General features: G+C 35.9%; 1 protein-coding gene across 3 annotated transcripts; it reads right to left on the bottom strand.

Annotated features, from left to right (window-relative positions):
• Nucleotides 1-434: 434 nt before the first annotated feature.
• Nucleotides 435-16,548, bottom strand: LOC129264987 (fumarate hydratase, mitochondrial-like). Of its 3 annotated transcripts, none has more exons than XR_010294069.1 (11): nt 16,359-16,520; nt 14,913-15,038; nt 13,926-14,036; nt 12,762-12,938; nt 11,880-12,035; nt 10,541-10,652; nt 9,850-9,930; nt 6,911-7,114; nt 6,210-6,441; nt 2,406-5,504; nt 435-1,744 (listed from the first exon to the last, which is right to left on the bottom strand). XR_010294069.1 is itself a non-coding variant. In XM_064101893.1 (10 exons), exons 1-10 carry the CDS (start codon nt 16,452-16,454, stop codon nt 5,312-5,314), a joined length of 1,488 nt encoding a protein of 495 aa, XP_063957963.1. In that variant the 5' UTR covers nt 16,455-16,548; the 3' UTR covers nt 435-5,311. The 3 variants fall into 3 exon arrangements, 1 of the variants encoding a protein (XP_063957963.1); XR_010294068.1 differs by having other exon boundaries at nt 435-1,723; nt 2,148-5,504; XM_064101893.1 differs by having other exon boundaries at nt 435-5,504; nt 16,359-16,548.
• Nucleotides 16,549-18,480: the final 1,932 nt, after the last annotated feature.

Genomic DNA, 18,480 nt, shown 5'->3' on the forward strand with positions numbered 1-18,480 from the left:
AGTGGGGGGGGGGGCACATTTTTCTGAGGAAAAAAAAAGTTTTAACCAAAAATTATTGGTATTTCGTCCCCGAAGAAATTTGACAAGCAAAAAATACAATAAAAAAAAAACTTCACTTTCAAAGGGGGGGGGGGGGAACACTTCTGTTTTAATGGCATTTTTACATTACAAATTTTAATTTTGCTTCTCAAAAGGGGGGCACGGGCCGGCTGTGCCCCCTCCCTGGATCAACCAGTGCCTGCAGTCACACCGGTTAGACCGACTACAGACCTACCAAATCTATTACGTTATTATCATTGGTTTGGAGTCGGATTTGTTGGTGTTAGTTGCATTACATACAAATGTCCTGACACCAACACCAGTATATTCCCCCTAATTTTTTTTCCTCCATTTTTACATTGAATAAATAAAAGAAACAATATACAATGATAAGATACATTGCATGTTTTTATTCAGCCTCTTGCACAGCACATGCATGAGTAAAGACTTAAACAATACACAAAAATAGTATTCAAAATACTTGTACAACTTGTGAAATTGTCAATTTCTCAAATAACCTGAACCTATCTTGTCACAGTTACACCAATAAATAATTTTTTTTTTTCTAATTTGATTTCAGCTAAAAGATTGTAAATACAATCCACCTGGCTCTTGCCCAATACACTTTCTATAAAAATAACTCTCAGACAACTGCAATATTCTGAACAAGTGGGTGTTCTATCATATTTTGCTGTTAGTAATGCACGACTTTCTATAAACCGTTCTGTGTTAAATCATCGGTGGCCATGTGTCTTGAACTTGCCACATAAAAAGGTGGTTTTGTTACACTTTTCAAATTTCATTGGGTTCAATGACAATGGTATCATTTGAAAGCTGAATATTTCCTCTATCATGTCTGCAAATATTAGCATATTAAAATAAATAACAAAACAGCACTTGATAGAATGAAAAAACGGCGGAGGTGGTTGAGGGGGAAGCAAGAAATATTTGCGAGCATTGTGGTACATCCTGGAGCAGAAAGTAAAAAAAACAACCCAAAACTGATATTCAGAATTCAGAAACCAAGTACTGTAAAAGAAAGGGTTCAGAAAAGCACCAAAAACTTGCAAAAACGGTTGGTGATTAGCTGAATTCCAGTACTAGTCCTGAATGTTGTTTCAATCCCACTGTGTTGAAACACCAAGGAAAAATTGGGGAACCTTATTTCACACATTGTAATGCATAAAGCTGTGCATGACTTACAAACTGCTTCATAAAATACTAATATTTAATCTAAAGAATAGTTCTAAATCTTTGGTTTAGCAAGGGGTAGCCAAGGTATTTTTAATGCCGTTAATGTTATGTTACTTACGTTACTGGCCTGTAGGTAGAGGACTATCATAACAAATAGTAAGTGTGACTTGAAATCAAGCCATCATCCACACAATGTGAACTCATTCCAAATCACATCTCTGACAAGATGAAAATCTTGAGTATAAAAAGCAGATGGATGGAACAACAGACCCATATTTTAACTCTCACAATTGTTTACTACCGTAAGGGCACTAGTATTCAACCCATTTGGAGAGTTTCCTCAAATATATAGAAATATAGAATTTACCTGAATTTCAGACCCGTCTTATTTCCAAGAGCAAATGCTGGTTATTCTTTTTCCGTTATTTTTTTCTTCAACCAGTTGACTGTTTGCGCGGGCGATCGAATTATACGGCGACGGATTTTGGTACTAGTATTCAACCCGTCGGCACTAGTATTCAACCTAGCGATGAAAGATGGCCCTGTCTCTCAATCTGCCCTTGTCCCATCCGACTATGGACTAGACCATTTGAGATGAGACCAAACAGGGAATTAATCAAAGCCAGAGACTTACATAGATCTAGATCTAATTTAGCATTCTAAACCCTTTTGAGATTTGCTATCAATCCTCACTAGGTTGAATACTAGTACCATTCAGTGCAAAAGGCAATCGCCGCATAATTCGATCCTCCGCGCATACAGTCAACAGATTGACAAAGAAAATATCGACAACAGATTACCCTGGAAATAACAAAGGTATGAAATTAAGATAAATTCCCTATTTCTAAATATTTTGGGGAATATGTCAAAATCTTTGAATTATGCCGGGTTGAATACTAGTACCCATACGGTACCTATGATTTATATTAAATACTGGTCAATAAATGCAAAATTTACGATGATGAATTGAATTACTAATAATGCGATGAAATTGTAAAAAGCACAAGGTATTGTTCATGTCATGATATAAGCTTTTGACATTTCAATGAAGGTACCGGTCAAATACTTAAAAATGCTGTTCAGGAACATGATGGCATGTTTGTCATTAAAAAATACAAAACTACTGGTACAGTATTTCACTCAAGATGATCTTATTGCACTGAGGTAACGACCATGTTTCAAAATATTTTGTTTTGAATGATCAAAACATGTATGCAATTACATTACAAAATATTCAAATGAAAAAGAAATAGAATTAGCGCAAATATTTTTAATTACAATTTAGTCAATATTTTCCCTTCTTATTTGTCTCCCTTTTTGGTAGAACTTATCAAACATCAAATTTACACAATGAATCATTCATGTCGCAATAAGTGATTCCAGCATTGCCATTTCAAGCATCCAATCGTTTTGCTCATGGTTAATCAATTCTAGCATTATTATTTTCTGCCAGATCCCAAGAATGAAACAATTGCTTATAATGTGACATACACAATAGCATGCCATTGACTGTTTCATATCCATAAACATGTCAATATGTGTTGTTGGGCAATCAAAGCACAAAAAGAAGATATGCATGGATGGCTAACATGTTTCCTATTTTTGATTCGTCGAGTCTTCTGGATTACAATACACATAGCTTAGCAATTAAACAAAGAACTGTATCTTCCTGTATCTCCAACTATGTTTCCGAAATTCAGAAAATCGGCAACTTGAAAAGGGAATCATGGCCACACCACCTACCAATAAAGCCAATAAAATAAGGAACAAGCAAGGAAGTATTTGGTGTCGTGGGAAAGGGTATTGGAGTGGCTAATGCATGGAACACAAAAGGGATAAGAAAAAAAAAACCTGCTTGTAAGTATTGCAGGAAAGCAGCTGCAGACTCATCGCTCCTGCTTGAAGAAGCATTAAGAGACACCAGGCAAAATATCAGCTTAGAAAAATAATGCTGGTCTTCAATTCACAAATCTACTTCAGATACGCCATACAGTACTTGCCCATTTCCTTAAATGCCATTCGATCGCCACACTCGAATGCGTCGGCAAAAACAAATTTCTCCTACAAAAGGAGAAGAGTCTGCAATGCAGACTAGAGCCCCACATGATAAGGTGAGGAAACCCAGCTTACTATAAATACCTCTTGCGTGCAGCTCACCTCCTCTTTCTTTTGCCGGCGCCAGAACCGTAAGGTCTGTGGCTCTTACGCTCCAGATTTTCTCAAAATACACCTGGCTATTTTCTACAATTCTTTGTCCACTTCAGAGATCAATTACCAGCCAAGCTGGATCAAAGGATTCCCCAATTACAAGATCCATAGAAACTGAGGTATAAAAGTCCCCATTCAGGATAAAAACCACAAAAACAGAGGTCCTAAAATCCGTTGATGGTAACAACATGTCAAATAACAGAGGCCTTATCCCCGTTGACAGCAAAACGAAAGACAGAGGTTCAAAGAACCCAAGTCTTGAATTAAGACGGAGGCAGGAAAATCCCTGTCAAGACCAAGTCTAAAGGAGGAGATGTAGGTTTTAAAATCCCTTTCCCTTGTCACAGCAAGCAGTTCAGAGGACCACTATTCTGTAATGATAAAAAGTCATACTGCATCTGGAAGTACCAAGTCTTGAATTTCACTTCAACAAAATGCACTTAACCAATACAAAATGTTGCTCAGACAATTAAGGAAGAGTCAAAGGAAGATATATCAGGAAAACCAGTTTTCAGAGAGTACAGATCATCCAACAAGAATGTAATTTGTCATGGTGCAGTACTTATGTGAACAGACAAGAAACTATGGATTGTACTTTTAGGATTCCAGGAGAAACTGAAGAAATATTTAAAGCATCAGGAAGGTAGTTCTTCAACTTGCTCAAAAAGTCTCTTGAAGACTACCAAAAGGGACTAGCATCAGACATAGCAACCAACATGACTGGAGAACATGACAGATTTTGGAGCAGAGTAAGAGTAGAAGCACCTAACTGTACTGCTGGAGTATGTGCCACTCACTTGATCTCGAGGGCATTAGATGCCTCGACATCCAACATCGGATTCATGCTAGGCGAGGTTCCCGGCTACTTTAGTCACTGCCATTTGAAAAGAGAGGCCTAGAAGTCATTGTATGAGGCATTCTGTGATAACAGAAGGAGGATGACCTATTTAAAAAAATGACTTTCAAGAAAATATCCATGACTTGCTTTGTGAAAAAGATCACTCAGGCTGAGGAACACTGCAGAAAAGTGAGACTGCACATTTGGAAGGAAGAAGAGGGGTTCAAAGATGGAATTCAAGAAGATCCTCAAGAACTTGCAAATATAATTTTTCAACACATGAACTCATCAGAGAAACATCATACAAGGCATTATCACTATCATACCCTATCTCCAATGCAGCAGAGGAGAGTATCATCTTCAGATATGACCTGGACAAAAACAAGTACAGAAATCAGCTGGCAACCAAAGCAGTTAAAACTACTGTCCTCACAAATCACAAATGTGGTGATAACTTCATAGTCACAAAGAAAACACTTCACAAGTTCAACAATAGCTTCTCTGAATAGCACTGTTGAGTCATGTGTGTTCCTATAGATTTATCCATAATGAGTATATATCTTTAATCGTTATTGTAGTCAGTGTAGAGTATACCATAAGTTGAACAAAACAAGCATATTTAAACAAGTAAATAAACAATTTTTTTAACAATTAGAGTCCTCACTAGGGATTTTTTTTTAATATTGTGATTTTAAAAATTTTTATTTTTGGGGGGGTCCAATTTGTGGCTTTTTCAAGAGCCCTTCGCAATTTTCTTCACCTTGGACCTGGCAACACTTTGCACAATAAAAAACTACAACTACCAACATCTGCAACAAAGATGATCATAACATGTCTGTTACATTTCCTGACAAAAATATACAATCTGCCCCAATCCCTGTAATCAACAAAATACATTGTATTATTCTCTTCAATATGGTATAGTGCCTTTGTCTTTGGGGATAACTGAGATGCAAGCAGAATATCACAACAACAAAAAATCCAAAATTTTTGAGAGACAAATGCTTGACCCCAGCAATGCATTGTTTACATTCATTTAGGACCTAGCATGAGTTCTGGGCGTACTATCTCATCAAACTTCTCTTCTGTGAGATGACCCAAAGATACAGCTGCTTTCTTCAATGTGGTTCCTTCCCGATGAGCATACTTGGCTATCTGGGCAGCTTTGTCATAGCCTATGTGCTGGTTAAGAGCGGTTACCAACATCAGTGATTCATGCAGATATCTACACATACAAAAGAATGAAAAAAAGAAGAGAGAAGATAATGATCACACTTTGAACAAATGTGAACGAGGATCCTTATATCAAATACAAATTTTAATTCATGTAGTGGTCTATCAGATATTAATGACAAATTAAACATGTATGACCATTTTGTATTAAGGGTCTACATAGTGCAAAGATGACACTGGTTTTATTTTTGCTTGACAGATAACATGATATTTGAACACATACACGTAAGAGCATTTAGCACTCAATGATACAATATTCAGCAGTTAAATGTGTACATGATCATACTAGTCTCTGACTTTCTTGACTTTGACCTATCATTAGAAGTGTTAGACCAATCAATTTAGTTTCAACATATCCTAACCTTTGTAGAGTCATCATAAAACCTCTGTACTTGAAATATTACTCAAAATCAATATGGCTCATAGATGACAAATGTATACTTAGGAAGTCCATTCTATATCTATATGGGTAGCCACATGTGACATTGATGCCAGTGCCTCTGCTATTTGATATGTTTACAGGACTTCTCGTCATAAGGACATTAAATTACATCCTCTTGCATTCTATAATAGCTTGAATACACAAAAATAATAATAATTGAGTATAATAGCATGAGCAATTTGTGTCACATATGGATACTAATATCAAGATTGGTTTATACCAGTGTTGGACTCGGTACACCTTGTAAATAATTACCTGTCAATTTTCTCGCTGTTAGCTTGGATACCATTCACACAGTTCTTGGTGAATGACACACAGGAATCTCCAAGAAGCCTCACAGATTGTAAGACATTAGCAACCATCATGGGTTTGAATACATTGAGTTCAAAATGGCCGTTACTTCCTCCGACAGTCACTGCTGTCTGGTTACCCATGACCTGAGCTGCTACCATGGTGATGGCCTCACATTGGGTGGGGTTTACTTTCCCTGATATTATGAGAAAACAACATGAATGAAAAGAATAAAGTCAGAACTGTGTTATACCCACTACCAAAAAATACAACAATTAGACTCCAGCAGATAATTCTAAAACATTTGAAAAATTTTCAGACTTTCCAGGATTTTCCTCAGTATAAAAAGGTTATGATTTTTACAACTCATCTATAAGATGTAAGTAAAACAAGGGTGATGGCTTCAGTGGTGCAAGTGAATTGCCTGCAGGGCCAGCATGGGAACAACTGGGCTAAACAATTTTTATCTTGAATCAATATTTTACCATGTGGGTTTTGTTGCATTTAGCCATAGTCCTCTACTTTTGTTCGACATTTCACCAAATTCAATTATATTGAATATATCCATCAAATTCAGTAGAGCAGGAAGCAGAATGAAAATCAATTTAAACATGACAACTCTTTCAAGCAACATATTGAATCAAGATTATCTCCTGCATACCAACCTGGCATAATGCTGCTTCCTGGTTCATTTTCAGGTAAGACCAGCTCACCGAGACCACACCTTGGCCCTGAACCCAAGAATCGGATGTCATTGGCGATCTTCATAATGCTACAGGCAGTAACATTCAGGGCACCATGTACTTCTACTAAGGCATCATGTGCAGCTAATGCTTCAAACTTGTTGGGAGCAGTTGTGAAAGGTAATCCTGGAATGATTTTTAAAGGTTTATCCAAAAAAAAATTATTTATAAAAACAAACATGTATATCTTCCAATATAAATATAAAGAAAGTCTGTGTTTTAGCAAGATGAAATATAATCAATGCCACAGTTCAAAATTTTCATGCAAATAAGGAAAAAATTAAATTTTAAGTCTCTCATATTGGAATGTACTTGAATGCACTCATGTTTTGGAAACATATAATATGAAACTGCTAAGCATAATGATAGAATAATCAACCAAGATAAGTGTTCTCCAATATGCCTGTCTTTGTGTCTGGTGCAAGTGTCTTTGCGATAAAATAGTGATTTTTACTTTCTAACTCACTCATTCCCAACTCTCTCTTGGTAACACAGTGAAAATACACATTACTTCACAGAGTGTCTACAAATACAAGTCAACCATCTGAAAGTTGAATAATCACTTTACACGAAATCATTTTTTTTTATAGATCAGATACAGCCAGACAAGTGTTATTTACCTTCAGGAAGTAAAAAAAAAGAAATGTTTGTGGTCCCAAGAGTAATGTTGTAACCCGCAAGTGAAAACCCGAACCGTACCGTCCCGTATAATCCAATAATTTGCAAGCGGGATCCGCTGACCCGTCGGGTTTTAACCCGCAAGTAAATTTATCTTTGAAAAATGAAAATTATTTCTGCAATCCCCACACTATACAGGCACAAATCACGAAAATATATGCCAACTACTAACCTAGCCTAGAGTGAATTTACTTACAATTTGCAAATTCGCCTTTTATTCCGGAGAGAAAATGTTTTTTTGGGTTACTTTGTACCCGAAATGGGTCGGCTCTGATCTCGTAATCGAAAGCATTGCGCAATTAACTCCTCGGATCGGAGCCGCAGCTCAGCGCGCACTAGCTACATGTTGTAGCCCAGCAAATTCGATGTTCAGTTTCCCGTTGCCTGCCCGCGTTATGAAATTTGGACCGCGTTTAAAACTCAAATTCTGAAAATAATTCATTATTTTACTATTTTGACATACATGTAGATCTAGATTCAGAACTGATATAAAACATTAATATAAGCTTTTCAGTCACAATTACTTGTATATCATGTAAATACCTGTAATTATTTTCTTGTTTTTTTCTTGTGAATGGAATGACACTGCATGCTCAACCACACCTCGAGCGATGTTCGTGCAGGCTCCACTCAACTTCACTTCTGCTACACTACGCTCTACCTACCCGATGTAGCGGTAGTGAAGTGGAGTGGAGCCTGCACGAACATCGCTCGAGGTTTGGTCGAGCTACCTCAATAAATCCCATAGTCTAGTAACCTTGCATTGGTGAGTTGTCATACGGCATATCAGACAAAAAAATCATCAAACAAAACTCAATCTGTTTTACAAGGCCGACGGGAGGCTCACGCACGTACGCATTGGCGCTTGTACTAGCTAGCCAGTCTGAGCTCTGTCTCTCTGCCAGAGCTCTGGGGGACAATTCGCTCTGTAAAGGCCTCAATGATGGTGATTTTATGTTTCAGACAGAGTTTATATTTCGGGAATATTATTCAAAACTGCCAATAAAGTTAGATGATTTCTTCATTGTCATGTATATTTAAGTTATTAATGAGTTCATTCTCACCAAATTTAGACTCCCCCATAGAGAAATGCAATTTTCGTGGAGATCTGCGTTTTCAAAGAACATCAGGAAAAGTTAGGGTATGTGGGCCTTTATTACATGGCCAAGTACTGGAATTAGATGGAGTAGAAATTAGATATTGAATTCATTTATATCCAAGTTCAACTCATAGTCACACCCACACAAACACACCCACATCCAAGATTCTAAGCATGAAAAAAATAACTTTAAAATCATGCAATATTAAACAATAAGTAATAATTAATTTAATAAGTGAACAGGGATTCCTCAAAATACAAAAACGTAGCATTTGAAAAGAGCCCCCGAAATGAAAAAAGTAGCCTCCAAAACGGTATAAATGGAGACCCTGAAATATTACAAAAAAATGAAAATGGAACCCCCGAAAAAAAATGATTGGTTTGCTCCCTGGCTTCAAGACAGTTCCACAGAATAAAAGTGCGTTCAAAGGTTACAAAAGGTCAAACTTTCATCTTCTAGAAAATAATGAATAATGAAATCCTCATTATGAGCTGGAAAAAATGGGACGGGAAACTCGACATCGAGTTTCATTGGCCTATGCGATTGCTTTTGACTAGACTGTGCTGGACTGCATGCTGCGCTGCACTCGCGCGCGCTCCTTCTTCGAAAGAGCAACTCGATGTATTTATGTCGAACTGGACTCAGTCCTGTTCACTGTTCACAAGACAAAAATACGCCAGCATTTTTTTAAAAGGAAATATCTATGTCTCTAAAAGAATCCGCCACGTAAGAAGCACATGATCCTAACTCAATTTTCATTGTTAATGTTTTTATTATGCTTCGTTACTTCTCCCTTTTTTTTCGCATGACGGTCTGCGGGTTTGAGAATGAACTCGGCCCGGCCCGCAACCCGCGATCGGGGGCATACCGGCAGGTTAACCCGTACCGCAACGGGTGCGGGTTACAACTTTACCCAAGTCCAAGAGGTTGATTTAGGCTGACATACCTGTATATACAAAGCTGCAAGCTCTACGTATTTCAATATAACATTTCCTACTCATACAAGTATCATAAAAAGCATTTTTGTCTTCACACTTTAAATACCTGATTACACAAAGGGATTCAAAACATCATTTTTCTTACGTGTATATTCAGCTACTTTAGCTGCTACCTTTTCAGCAAATCCGATCCTAGTATTCAAACCTGTACCTACTGCGGTTCCTCCTGTTCAATGAATATGAATAATACAATATCAAACCAACAGTGCTTAATAAGACTTACTCTAGCTGTGTATTGGCTACTAAATGATAATGTCACTGGTACCCAATGTTCCAACTTAATTCTTATGCATTGCTAAAAACCTTTATTGCACAATGCATATTATTGAATCCCATGATTATTGAATCCCAATTTTATTCAAATCAACTTCGTTAACACTGAATTTTTTCTTTTCTTTACTATTTAATAGACAAATACAAACAAAGACAATAATACTGACCAAAATATACTAGCTCTGACAAGGCAAAATATAATCACGATATACATGAATGCTATCGTTACCAAATTAAACAGACTTCTCTGAATCAGAAGAAACGGATCGATCACAAATCATAGAATATTTAACATCAAAACAATAACAGGAGAGAGTAATAGGCAACAGTAGTAAGGGATTGACTGAAGATGGATGTTGTTTGGATACATAACAATCTTAATCAACAAATCGGGGAGAAAAGAAGACAAGTGAATTACTTTCGAATCTAAAATGATAATGCTAAAATACAACAAGGTAATTAGTTTTTTTTATAAAAAGTTTTCATACAAATAATATACAAACCTGCTGCTAATTCATACAGTCTTGGTAGGGTTGCATTAACCCTCTCAATACCATTCTCAATCTGTGTTCTGTAACCACTGAATTCTTGACCCAATGTCATCGGTGTTGCATCCTGATATGACAATAATTAAAACAAATCAAAATAATTACTTATAAACATCACTTATTACAAAGGAATATAATCAAATTAGCTTAAAGGATCTTTCGTCATAAAGATGATTGTCACAGAATATGAAGAACTCTATCACCACCCCCTCCAACTACACATCTTCCTCCCTTTCTCCATCTATGACTGTATGAGCAGAAATTTTTGTAGTCATTTAATTGTTGCTACTGTAAATTTCCACTCCTGTGTCATAGCCTTAATTGCTCATGAAAACCAAACCAGAATTGCAAAAATATTAACTTTTCTGTCAATTCTAATTGCTTAAAGGTCAAGTCCACCCCAGGAAAATGCTGACTCGAATAAATACAGAAAAATCAAACTAACACAGTGCTGAAAATTTCATCAAAATCGGATGTAAAATAAGAAAGTTATGACATTTTAAAATTTCGCTTATTTTTCACAAAACAGTGATATGCACAACTAGGTGAGTCAGTCGATGATGTCCATCACTCACTATTTCTTTTGTTTTTTATTGTTTGAATTATACAATATTTCATTTTTTTATAGATTTGACAATAAGGACCAACTTGACTGAACCATATACATGTAGTATTAAACAATGCTAATTCCACATGTTCAGGGAGGAATTAATTGTTGTATCACTTAACAATGAGGATAAAATTAGAATATTTCAAATTTCATATAATAAAATACAAAAGAAATAGTGAAAGGATGACGTCACTAGTCTCCTCATTTGCATACCGACCAGGATGTGCATATAACTGTTTTGTGAAATTCAGCAAAACTTTAAAGTGTCATAACTTTCTTATTTTACATCCGATTTTGATGAAATTTTCAGTGTTATGCTTGTTCGATTTTTCTCTTTTTATTCAAATCAAGTTTTTGTTGGGGTGGACTTGTCCTTTAACAACAGTGACAACTCCTGAAAAATATTTGTATGCCCAAACATCAGCTTATGCATTATTTGTCCAGGGCACCATAGTAAGTATAATTATCATTTTCTTAACTCCACTTATACAACTGTAACATTCTGATCAAAGATTTTATTGTTAAGACATAAAAGCTTTCTTCTCCTAACCGATGCCAACATATCCTCATAATTGATCAATATACTTTTCATTTCTATTCCCCTCCCCCCCAAAAACAAAACAAAATACAAATTGCCTAAGAAGATCAGATTCATAAATTTGCATGTTCATTTTTATAACATACCTGTGTATGTGTCCGGCCAATCTTGATAATATCCTTGAATTCCTCTTCTTTACTTCTTAATGCATCCCTGAACAGACAGAGACCAGGCATCAACCTCTGTTGTATCTCCAATGCAACCGCTATATGCATGGCAGTAGGGAATGTATCATTGGAACTCTGTAGATATAAGAACAAAATGGTCATCCGAACCGTCATATTGCAATACGACAGTGCAAAACCCATTTCATAGAAAAATTGACTTCAAAGTTTACTGTAAGTTGCATTTTTCTCCAAAGCCATGCAGATTTTTATTGCTAGAAAATACATGGTAGGAAAGACCAAGACAAGTGCTTGACATCAATAACTTTATTATTACACATAACCAAAAATTAGAGAAGATATTGCAAAAGAGCTACATACTTGTGATTTTGGTTTGAGCGGTTTAGATTTTCCCTTTACAAAAACGCCATAAGGTATACAACACAAGTTACAGAAACAGCTCAAATATCACAAAATTTGGGAACTAGTAAAAATTCCTCTTCAAAATATAAAAAAACAGTTAGATACATACAAACCTTACAGAATGCTTGATCAAATATATTTGCAGTGAAGTAAAACACAGACTGTTTACATGTTGCAAAAGAACATAATTTGAATATAATTATAATCTGCATTGTAGAATCTTAATATATATTCAGATTTATATGTTTTGTGATGTTTGAAAAGTACATTATCATTCAAAACTCATCAAAGCATTTATTATTATCATTATCATTTTGTGGGGTAACCAAATTAAGATTCTACTTTATATTGCATAAAAACAAAATCATACAGAAGTGCCATAAAACTTCTTCTAAAAAAGTAATACCAATATAATTATATCACAACTTTATTGTACTGTACCTGGCTCTTATTGACATCATCATTAGGATGAATAGGAGTTTTACTTCCTAGTTCTCCACCCATCATCATGATAGCTCTATTGCTAATTACTTCATTCACATTCATATTAGTCTGTGTACCAGACCCTGTTTGCCAAATCACTAAAGGGAAGTGATCATTCAATGTACCAGCAATCACCTGCAAAAAGAGGGGGGGGGAGAAAGAACAATAAATATGATTTAAAAAATAAGACTTTTTTGTACGTTCATTCCATGGACCCATGATTTGATCAATCCATGCATATCAAATTATCTTGTATAAGACATGGATGTAATGAACAAAATTATTGGGGGTGGTTGCTCTGACAGTTATCTACTACTACATGTACATGAGCAATAGTTTCATTCTCTAAATAATATCCTTGCTCTTATCTTTTCAAACTTACCACTCCTTCATTTTCCAATAGACGTGATAAGACTAGAAAAGGATGTCAGAGCAAATTCTCTTCAGTTTTCATTTAAATGGCAAATACATTTTACACACTATTTCATTTTTGTTATACCTTTTATACTTTTCAAGTTCAAAGGAAAATTCATATTGCAGGAAATAAAAAAAAAAACATAATGAGCTTTCATATTTTTTCCTTATTATTTAAGAATCTTATACCGGTAGAAATAAGATCTGATGAAAAATTACAAATGATCGCTTAACATTCAAGTTATACCAGCCACACACGGATAAAAAACCTATCCGAAATTTCTAGATGAAAATTTGTCTGTATCAGGACTCCCTTCACCTTTCAAAATTGATTTTTTTTTTTAAAATGACAATGCCACTTTTCCATAGAGCTCATTTCTACATTACAGCACTAATGTAAAAAAACTTTTACAAATCTTTAAGGCCAATGAGAGGGGCATGAAGGCCAGTCAACAAGACACCAACTGAAATAGCCTTTGATAGCCTTGGATTAAGTTAAGCCCTGGTTCTATGCATCTATGTTTGAAGTACATGTATCTAACTACAAATTGAGTTAATTTCTGATCATTCCAAAATCTTACAGCATACAGTAAATAATAATATTAAGTGATTTAAATCAAAATTTTTGCGGACCGATTTCTTCACAGTTTCAATGTCATGACCAGGACTCTTGTTTATCTATATATGTAGGCTCATATCAATACTCACCTCATCTGCAGCTTTGGTAATAAAGTTAGACTTATCCACATCCAAACCAAATTCAGTGTTGACTTCGGCTGCACAACGTTTCAATATCCCAAATGATTTTATGATAGGAATCTGAAAACATTTAAGTAAAAGGATACAGTCAAACCTGATTTATGATCAGTGACCATCAATCTATGGAGATCAAACATTTGGTCTTCCTAACATAGCATTCCCCCAATAAAACATACTATACAGGAACCTGTCTGTAAAGACCAACTGCCCATAAAGACATTTTTTTCTTGTCTCCCTTGAGTGGTGTTTAAATAATAGATTTTTTTATAATACTGAAACTGAAAAACATAAGTGTACAGTTATTCTTCCACTGGCAAATTCACTTTTTCTTTCATATCAGATAAAATAATTTCCAATAAAAGAAAATAGTACCTTTCCATTTTGGTGACTGTTTATAACCCTACATTATTATACTTGTCTTACTTAATTCTCCCACAAGAGCAAAGATACAATAAGTTCTTATGATTCTAGTATTGATTAGTTTACTTGGATTTATACTGAACATGATGTACTTAAAGTATGCCCAGTTTCAGGTAAATAATCCCTTCACATAAATTTACACTGAAGTTCTAATCCACCTTTTGTTACCTTTGCCAAGTACCCCATTAGACAAAGATTAAACATTTATCGATTCATTTTTTTTTTCAAACGTAATATTCAAACTTAAATAATTTTGAAACACCTCTCTGGTGTCACTTTTAAGACACCCAGTCAGTGCAAAAAAGGGTACAGATTATGAAAATCTTGAGGAAATATTTAGAAATTACATACTGTACATTAGTCATAAACAACTTAATTGATAATATCTGAAACAGTTTTGGACAATGGAGATAAATATCATGAAGTTATAAAACTAGCAAATACCAATACGATTTACAAAACTTTTGTGTATTCTAATATCTGTGAGGAATTTCTTCACTTTAATATAATACTTACAGGCATGCGTTCTGTCTCCCCACCAATGTCAAAATTGGCAAGAGAGCGAGCTGTCATTGCTCCATAGTACTTGTCTGCAGGTACTGATATGTCCCCAAAGGTATCCCTTTCCACTCTGTATTGGGCCTATTGGAAAGGGGGGAGAACAAATCATCCGACTGTAGAACATTGAGCCGAGCACATAATACGCCCGCCTGTAAGGCGTAAAATGGAGTTATTGGTCAAGCAAGAAAAGTGGAAGGTGGTGACTTAAAGTATATGAGCCTAGGTTAAGTTAAACTAAAGTTATCAAGTTTACTAGGACTCCAGAAGGGTAAGATGAAAACATGTCACTGTGACCTCAAAATCAATAGGCTTCCTGGGATCCATGGTAGTAACATACGATACACCAAAGTATATGAGCCTAGTTTAAGTTAAACTAAAGTTATTGCGTTTAAAAGGACTTCGGAAGGGTAAGATGTAAATATGTCAGAGACCTTGACATTTGGACTTCAAAATCAATAAGCTTCCTTGGATCAATGCTAGTATCATACACACCAAATTATATGAGCCTAGGTTAAGTTAAATTGAAGTTATCGCATTTACAAAGAAGTTAACAGACGGACACCCAGCGTGATACCATAATACGTCCCGTAGGACGGGTGTATACAAACCATTCTTTCCCCTTCCTATTGACATTTTACTATACAATTCATTTCAATAAAAATGTTTTGTCTCAAGATATGTAGATTTTTTATAAGAACGATAGATGCTATAAAGGTCTTCTCTATCAGAAGACATTAAATTGCAATTTATTATTCAAGTATGACCAAAGACAGACCTTTTTTTCTAGGGTGTAAAAAATATCTTTGCACCAAATGGAATGAAATGTTTATCTTTAAAGGTTTTCATGGTGGACAGAATAATGGAAGTTTTGAGGTAAACACCACGTATGTAGTCCTAAAAAAGACTGTTAGTTATCTTTCTTGATGATTTGGTAGCTTTTATTAAGAACTGTTATTGATGCTTCAACCAGTGTGTTTTGGTCGTCATCAGGAATGATGATCCACTCGAATATTGGGTATATGACTGAGGTGGCAATGAAGAAGGTAATTTTAAGGTTCAAATTCAATTAAGGTTCAACTTCTACTTCTAGAGAGTAAAAATCATTTACTAACGTAGGCTAGTAAGCCTACGTTAGTAAGCCTACGTTAGTAAGCCTACGTTAGTAAATGATTTTTACTCTCTAGATTCTAGAAGCCTCCTGGCTAGACCCCGGGCGGCCAGGCCACCACATGAGGACAGCGGGTCGCGATGGCTCCGCTAGCATGGCTAGCGCTCCACGGGCTCGAAAAGCAATTATCAAACGAAAGTTAGACTTGATTACCACGTCTCATTTAGGGGGATTTCCCTTTTCCGACAACCATCCCATTCTACAAAATAGAATACATTGTTAAATGAAATTACCATATTCCTACACAGTCTATAGGAATAATTCAGCAACTCCGAAAAGTGGATCTGAAGTAGCGCTGTTCTTCCTCGCGTTAATCCTCGTCGAATCATGTTCGAATAAACGGCGCCGCTCCGGCCCCTGGCCCTAGTATAGTAGTCCTAGGCCCTGGATATACTACAAGCTTGCACTACACGGTACACTCTAGTCTAGATAGCAGTGGCGAAGGCGGAGCTATGATTTTTTTCCGGGGGGGGGAGGGTACACTGCAAAAACTCTGGTGTTGATTTAACACCAGCCCGGAATCTATACATGTCCACACCAGAAAAGTGTTAAACAAAATTAACACCAGTCTCGCTTTGATCTAACACCAGATAGGTGTTATACGACACCTTCGGCAAGAAATTTATCCACATTGTGCTGCACTCGACCCAGGTGAGGTAAATGGGTACCCGGCAGGATTAATTCCTTGAATGCTTGAGCGCCTAGGCAGCCCAGCTAAAGCCGGGGTAATAATAGCAGGGCCCGCTGGGAGAACAGTTTTCGGAACTGAAGCGGCTACCCTGGGTAAATATACCGCTATTATTATTATTATTATTATTAATTAGTAATTAAAACAGCATCGGTTAGATTCCAAACTGGTATCGTTTCAATACTGGTGCACATAGATTACGGGCTGGTGTTAAATCAACACCGGAGTTTTTTGCCGTACGTACTGGGGGGTCCTTGCTTTATAATGGGGGCAACAATAATTTTCTCTATGTGTGTGTATATGCGACAGGGATGGATCCAGCTTTCGCCAATCGGGGGGGGGGGGGGGCGCCGATTATTTTTCACCCATATTTATTCCGGCCCCGGCCGATCGGTCACTCAACGTTTATTTTTGTTTTTCTATGAAGGGGTAGATCTAGTCTAGTCCTCACTTTCACTTCTTAGCTTAATTTAGTAGACGTTCTGGCCTGATCGAAATGGGAAGACGATACATATTTCAACAATTTATAAATAATGTGAGCGCGAAGCGCGAGCTGAAGTTTCTGACATTCTGACCTTAAAGAAATTGTAAATCTATATAAGCACTTTTTTGTATCATGCATGAAAGGGGTATAGTAGGTATATTATGTAACTTAACAATATTGATGCGAGCGGCGCGAAGAAGAAAATTGAGATTTTAGACCTATAAGTGAAACCAGTGGACGTTCTATATAGTCATGTTTTGTAAATCACGAATAGGATATGGGTAATTGTTTATCTTCCTACATCAATAATGCGAGCGTGAAGCACGAGCAGAAAATTATTAATTTTTTAATCTATAGCTGGATAATTTAAGCACGGGGTTTTAAATAGAGATCGGATGCATATCTCAATGTGTGCGCTTGTTTTAGATTTCTAAGACCTAGAATCTGGGCATTCTGAATATTTGTTTTAATCATGAATAGTGCGCGCTCGAAGCGCGAGCTGAAAACATTTAATATTCCGATCTAAAAAAGGTAAATTTAAGCACTATTTCAATCACTGTGTTTTGTGAAGTGGATGTGGATCATTAATAAATGATGCAAGCGCGAGGGGCGACTGAGCTGATATTTCGTTATTATTATTTTGACCTAGGATCAAATGAAAATAATGACCAACTTTGTATTATTCCTGAGTGCGAGATGAAAATTGACGATGTCGATATTCCATTCTGAAAAAGGGCCAATTTAATTATAGGAATTCATGAAAATTTTCTTATTTATTAACCTAATATTTTAAGCAATATAAGTGACATCACTTTTAAATAATAAAGACCCGGTATTTCTATTATGGTTTTCATGTAGCCTTCTCTAGCTTTTCCCCCTGGCTGCTATTATTTCAAGCTTTCAGCTTACGATAGCTGGCCGCCTCTGCATTTAAATCTATTTGTTATTGTTTACATGCATTATATTTCTATATATCTACTCGATTGATTGATTGATTGCATTTATTCTTTTTCATTCCAAAATTTAACAAATGTTACAATGCCGCGAAAGCAAACACAAAAAATATAATATACAGAAATATTATTGTTATAAATTTGTAATTTTGATTTATTAAAGGTCAAGTCCACCCCAGAAAATTGTTGATTTTAATCGAAAGAGAAAAGTCAAACAAACATAACGCTGC

Source organism: Lytechinus pictus, chromosome 7 (genome assembly GCF_037042905.1).
Source record: "Lytechinus pictus isolate F3 Inbred chromosome 7, Lp3.0, whole genome shotgun sequence".
NCBI classification, from domain to species: domain Eukaryota; kingdom Metazoa; phylum Echinodermata; class Echinoidea; order Temnopleuroida; family Toxopneustidae; genus Lytechinus; species Lytechinus pictus.